General features: G+C 48.5%; 1 protein-coding gene across 1 annotated transcript in view; it reads right to left on the bottom strand.

Moving 5' to 3' along the window:
• Positions 1 to 4,264: 4,264 nt before the first annotated feature.
• FBXL12 (F-box and leucine rich repeat protein 12) overlaps positions 4,265 to 6,212 on the bottom strand; it is an 11,308-nt gene continuing 9,360 nt past the window's right edge. The window contains exon 3 of the mRNA XM_023518080.1: positions 4,265 to 5,794. Coding sequence (XP_023373848.1) covers positions 4,973 to 5,794 — 822 coding nt within the window. The 3' untranslated portion in view covers positions 4,265 to 4,972. The remainder of the gene's footprint in view (positions 5,795 to 6,212) is intronic.

Raw genomic sequence — 6,212 nt, 5'->3', positions numbered from 1 at the left:
ATTGGCTCATGTGCCAGTACAGATGTGGCACAGATGTAATCCAAAATCTTTGGAGGATAATTCTCTGCTTTTGGAGATTTTAAGACCCTTATAATAGAAGTCTTAATATTATTGGGTATTTGCCTTCTCCTCCCATGCTTATTGCCAATTTATTCCACATGGTGAGGAACCTAGTGAATTTGGCTATGTCTCAAAGAGGCCCAGGTGGAGCATATTACATGCTCCACCAACAAACTATGGCACAGGTTGATGATTATGGTGGTGAGACTCCATAACAAGTTGTTCTCAAAGGGGGGAGTGAGGCAAGAAAGTAAAAGCAGAACTAAAAGAATCTATCCTAGCTGCTCTGTGTAGGCCTCAGCCAAGCCTCAGGCGTTTCTGCTGTCTGCGTGTTTCTCCCCTGACATACGTGGGGCCTAGATTGTAACCTAGTATCTTCCTTGGGTTTCTGTTGCCTTTGGGGCTGGTGGTCTGACCAGTCTCAAGGACACGGGCGAATCTGACCTTCCGCCTTGAGCCCGGATGTCATGTCTCTCTGTCTTATGACCCTCACATGCATCCCCACCCTGAAAGGTGGATAAAAGAGAGGCAAGAGATTGAGTTGGGGGGCTCAGTTTTGGGAAACACGCTGGTGTTCCGAGTCCCCCCGGCCGAATAAACCCGCTTCCTCTAATCAACTGGTGCCTGGAGTCTTCTGTCTGTGACGGTTTCCTGCTACAGTAGCACATGCTTATAGTCCAGCTAGACCAGACCCTGAGGCAGGAGGATCTCCTCAGCCCAGGAATTTGAGGCTATAGTAAGCTATAATGACATCCCTGCACTTCAGCCGAGGCAACAAAGCAAGACTGTCTCAAAAAAGATAAATTAATTAAAATAAAATAAAAAGGCATTTTCTTTGCCACTATACTTTCAGGATATACCTTCTGTCTAGTGTTTGGCCTGGGTAGGAAGGAGCAACAGGTTCACAAATAAGAAAACTGAGAGCCAGGGTCATCTACAGGATATTTCCTCTTCACATCTAGCAATTGGCTGAAGGAATTTAGGGAATGTGTGTAAATTAATAAATAGCAAGTACAATGGCCCTGAGGCAGGCAGAGTGTGTGGTCTCTATCCAACAGCAGAAGCCCAGTGTCTGAAATGGTTTAAGTGAGTTGAGCACGATGGATTCTAACAGGAAATGAAGTCAAAGAATTAACAGTCATACAAGCCTCTAGGCCACCAAAAATTTCAAGTTTTACTCTGACTGCAATGAGGAGTCACCGAATGCTTTTCATGTACAGGAACAACAGTAACTGATTTGTGTGTGTGTGATAGAATCTCACTCTGTTGCCTCAGGCTACAGTGCCACAGCATCAGCCTAGTCCATAGCAACCTCAAATTCCTGGGCTCAAGGGGACCTCCTACCTCAGCCTCCTAAATAGCTGAGACTATAGGCACCTGCCACAATGCCCTGCTAATTTTTCTATTTTTAGTAGAGATGGGATCTTGCTCCTGCTCAGGCTGGTCTTGAACTCCTGAGCTCAAGCAGTTCTCCCATCTTGGCCTCCCAGAATACTAGGATTATAGGCGTGAGCCACCATGCCTGGCCTGATGTTATAGCAGGAAACCGACACAGACAGAAGACTCTAGGCCCTAGTTGGTTAGAGGAAGCAGGTTTATTCCAGCCAGGGGGAACTCAGAAGACCTGTGTCTCCAAAAGCGACCCCCCCCCCCAGACTCAATCTCTTGCCTCTCTTTTATCCACTTTTTAGGGTGAGAGTGCATGTGAGGGTCATAAAACAGAGAGAGCCATGACATCATCCTCAAGGTCCCAGGCTCAAGGGGAAGGTCAGATTGGCCTGCACCCTTGAGACCAGTTGGACTACCTGCCCTCAAAGGAGAGGAAGTCCAAGGAAGTTACTAGGTTACAATCTAGGCCCCTTCCGTCCAAGGAAGTTACTAGGTTACAATCTAGGCCCCAAAAATGTCAAAGGAGGAACATACAGACAACACAAACGCCTAGGGTTTGGCTGAGGCCTACACAGGGCGGCTAGGACAGATTCTTTTAGCTCTGCTTTTACTTTCTTGCCTCAATGTTATTTTATTTTATTTTTTGAGACAGGGTCTCACTATTTCACCCTGGATAGAGTGCCGTGGCATCGCAGCCCACAGCAACCTCAAACTCTTGGGCTTAAGTGATTCTCTTCCCTCAGCCTCCCAAGTAGCTGGGACCACAGGCGTCTACCACATCGTCCAGTTATATTTGGTTGTCGTTGTCATTGATGTTTGGCAGACCCAGGCTGGATTTGAACCTGCCAGTTTCGGTGTATGTGGCTGGCACCCTACCCACTGAGGTATGGGTGCCACCTGATGTATATTTTTTAAAAGATCTCTGTCATTTATACAACTCTTGGAAAGCAAAGGTAGAATCAGGTGGAAATTAGAAAAAGTTAAGGCAATAATGCTGATGAGAGATGAAAAGTGGCTTGGATGACTGTGGGAACAGAGGACAGAGAAGGTGGGAAGTGGTCTGAGGCTATAATGAAGGCACATCCAATAGCTATTTACTATCTCCAGCTCTTCTCTGATGGATGAGTTTGGAATAAAGAACCAAGTGTACCCAATTCAGCCCCCTTCTGTCTCCTGGCTTTGCCCACCACAGAAGAAGCACCCTGGCCTTCCAGGCAGGTGATGAGCCCACAGAGCTGGGGCTTAGCCACACATAGCCTCCCACCCAGCTCAGATCCGAAGCAGCAACTCTCATCTCATGAGCAGGTGCTCACAATCATAATCTGACACCTGCATCTTTCAAGTGGTTCAGACTTAAAAAGCAGGAAAAAGAGCTGCTACTTACAGAAACCCTAATAGCTAAGCCACCTGCAAAGGCCTGCACTCAGGTCCCCATTATTTCTCCAACATCACTTTCTAATTTTTTTTTATTTATTTGAGAGACAGAAGGTCTCACTCTGTTGCCTGAGATGGAATGCAGCAGCCCAATCATAGCTCACTGCATCCTCCAATTCCTGGGCTTGAGCAATCTTCCCACCTCAATCTCTTAAGTAGCTAGGACTACAGGTGCACACCTGCAGGCCCAGCTAATATATTATTTTTTAATTTATTTATCTATTTATTTTATTGAAACAGAGTCTCTGTGCCCCTGGGTAGAGTGCTGAGGCATCATAGCTCACAGTAACCTCAAACTGTTGGGTTCAAGCAAACCTCTTGTCTCAGTCTCCTGAGTAGATGGGACTATCAGTGCCTGCCACAACACCCAGGGAAGTTTGTTTGTTTGTTTTCTGTTTTTAGGAGAGACTGGGTCTTGCTTTGCTCAGACTGGTCTCAAACTCCAGAGTTCAGGTGACCCACCTGCCTCAGGCTCTCAGAGTGCTAGGATTACAGATCTGAGCTACCGTGCCCAGCCCCAGCTAATTTTTTATTTTTTGTACAGATAGGGTCTCACTCTGTTTCCCAAGCCAGTCTCACAATGCTGGACTCAAGTGATCCTCCCACAGCCCTGGATGACAGGAAAGAGGCACCATGCCCATTGGCCTCCAACTGTACTTTCTTTTTTTTTTTTTCTTGAGATAGTCTCAAGCTGTCGCCCTGGGTAGAGTGCCGTGGCATTACAGCTCACAGCAACCTCAAACTCTTGGGCTTAAACAATTCCCTTGCCTCAGCCTCCCAAGTAGCTAGGACTACAGGTGCCCACTACAACACCCAGCTATTTTTTGGTTGTAGCTGTCATTGTTTGGCAGGCCCAGGCTGGATTAGAACCCACCAGCTCTGCTGTATGTGGCTGGTACCCTAGCCGCTGAGCTACAGGTGCAGAGCCAACCTTATTTTCTATTGCTCTCTACTACAGGGACCTTTTCCCTGTTTCTGGAAAATACCTAGTTCATTCCTATTTCAGCATTTTTGCCTTTCATCTTCTTCCTCAGGTCTTCCCATGGCTGGTTTCTCCTTCACCTCTCAAAACTCAGCTAAGAAACCTGCCCTGCTCACTTTAGCAAGTGTCAGGGCCTCCATCATGGTAACCCAGGTTTAGTATCTCAAGAGTCTCCAAAATCATTCAGATGTGCTTACCTATTTTTTTGCCCTGCCTTTTTCCCTGTGGGATCTACAAGGGCAGGGTCTTGTCAGCTTTCTTCACTGCTGTGGCCCCAGGGTGTAGAACAGTACCTGCAAAGTAGTAGGTGCTACATTGCTTGAATGAATAAAATGGATGCTTCTTTGAAAAAAAAATGATTTTTTCTTTAATAGCAAAATAATATATGTTAATGGAAAACTTGGAAAAAACAGAATACAAAATACAGAAAATACAATTGAGAACTTTTATGAACATTTAGATCATTAAAGTGCAAATCTCCCTTGCTCTCTCTATCCGCCCGTAAGTATACAAATGGTGCATAGGTGTGTGGGTACACGTGCATAGATAGTCGTTCTAGGCCTCTTAAGGGGGCTCAGCCCTTCAGCCTAGCTCCTTTTTATTTTTGGTAGAGAGAGGTTCTTACTATGTTACCTAAGCCAGTCTCAAACTCGTGGGCTCAAGCAATCCTCCTACCTTGGCCTCTCAAAGTGCCAGGATTACAGGGATGAAGCCCCAGGCCTGGCTACCCCTATCTCTTAACCTCACCCTCTGCATCTGTCCTGTTCCTAAGGACAACCCTGGGACAAGCCTGGGAATGACCCTTCACTGAGACTTCTTGAGGCAGAAGCTGTTAAGAGTAAGGCTTTGCAACATCACCATGAGGTAGCTATGGTCTTTCCTACTTCCATATATGGAAACTGGGCCATTGAAAAGCTGATATGTGTATGACCAAGGCCACACAGCTGGCAAACAATGATTTGAATGGTCTGAGGTCCCAGTACTGTTCTCTCTAAATGGGGCCTTCAGTTCCCATAAGCTTGATTACCTGCCCTCTTCAAGATGCTGCTCAGAGGGTCTGAGGTTCAACAGTAAAGTTGGGATGTATCCCAGGGAAGGATGGAGTAGTCACATCCACCAGTCCATGGACTCTTTGGGGCAGGCCCTGACGATGACCATGCAGTGGGGCAGCCCCTTGCACAGGATCCTCTCAGCTTCCTGACCCTCCCACCCTAGCCCCTGCAACTCAAGGACTCTGAGCTTAGGCATGGTGAGGCAGGATGAGAGGATTTCAGTGGGGGAGGGCATTTCTGGGGTAATGAGGGGACCCAGCAGACACAGACTCTCCAGAGCTGGCATTCCCTCTAGGACAGCCAGGCCTGGGGCAGAGAGGCCCCCCACGGTCAGCCGGATCTTGCGCACATCTCGGAGGTGGCGGCTGATGGCCAGAAGAGTGCTGTCGGCTGAGAGAGTACAGCCTAGCACCTCAAGCCTCTGTAGGTAGCTCAGCTCCTGCAGCCCAGCATCCAGCCCTGTCTCGGTCACACGGTATGTGCCACCCAGCACCAGCGAGCGTAAGGCTCGGAAGCGTGTCAGGCCTTGCAGGTGCTCATCACGGAAGGCAGGGACACGGTCCAGCACAATGCACTCAAGCAGGGGCAGCACAGTGGGGTCCTCCTGCTTGAGGAGCCAGGCCATGGAGATCTCGCAGCTGTGCAGCTCCAGGGTCCTCAGCGTGGGCGGCAAGCTAGTAATGGGCACCATGCTGAGGTCAGCCACGTGCAGGCAGAGGCGCTTCAGGTTGGGACACTTCTGGCCCAGGGCCCTCAACAGGGCGGGGGACAACTGTGGGGCCTGGGAGCCAGAGAAGAGGTAGCCACCCATCCGCAGGGAGTAGAGCCGGGACGCCATGTACCGGCGAAGGAGGTGCCACATGACTTTCGGCCTCATCTGTAAGAGCCAGAGGGCGCTGGGTGAGAGGCTGAAGACAGACAGCTCAGGATGGGAGGGTTCTGATGCCCTCCTGGGCTTTTCCCCTTCCCAAGCCAGCTTCCTCCCTGGGACAAACAAGATGGTTTGAACCATTTTTTTGTTTTTGTTTTTGTTTTTGAGACAGAGTCTCAAGCTGTCACCCTGAGTAGAGTGCCCTGGAGTCCTAGCTCAAAGCAACCTCCAACTCGGGCTCAAGAGATCCTTCTACCTCTGTTTTTCTATTTTTATTTTATTTATTTATTTATTTATTTTGAGACAGAGTCTTAAGCTGTTGCTCTGGGTAGAGTACCATGGTGTCACAGCTCATAGCAACCTCAAACTCCTGGGCTTAAGCAATTCTCTTGGGTCAGCCTCCTAAGCAGCTGGGACAACAGGC

The sequence above is a fragment of the Otolemur garnettii genome, unplaced genomic scaffold (assembly GCF_000181295.1).
Source record: "Otolemur garnettii isolate 467f Iridium unplaced genomic scaffold, OtoGar3 scaffold00127, whole genome shotgun sequence".
In the NCBI taxonomy this organism is placed as follows: domain Eukaryota; kingdom Metazoa; phylum Chordata; class Mammalia; order Primates; family Galagidae; genus Otolemur; species Otolemur garnettii.
This window is presented reverse-complemented; position numbering and strand designations above follow the sequence as displayed.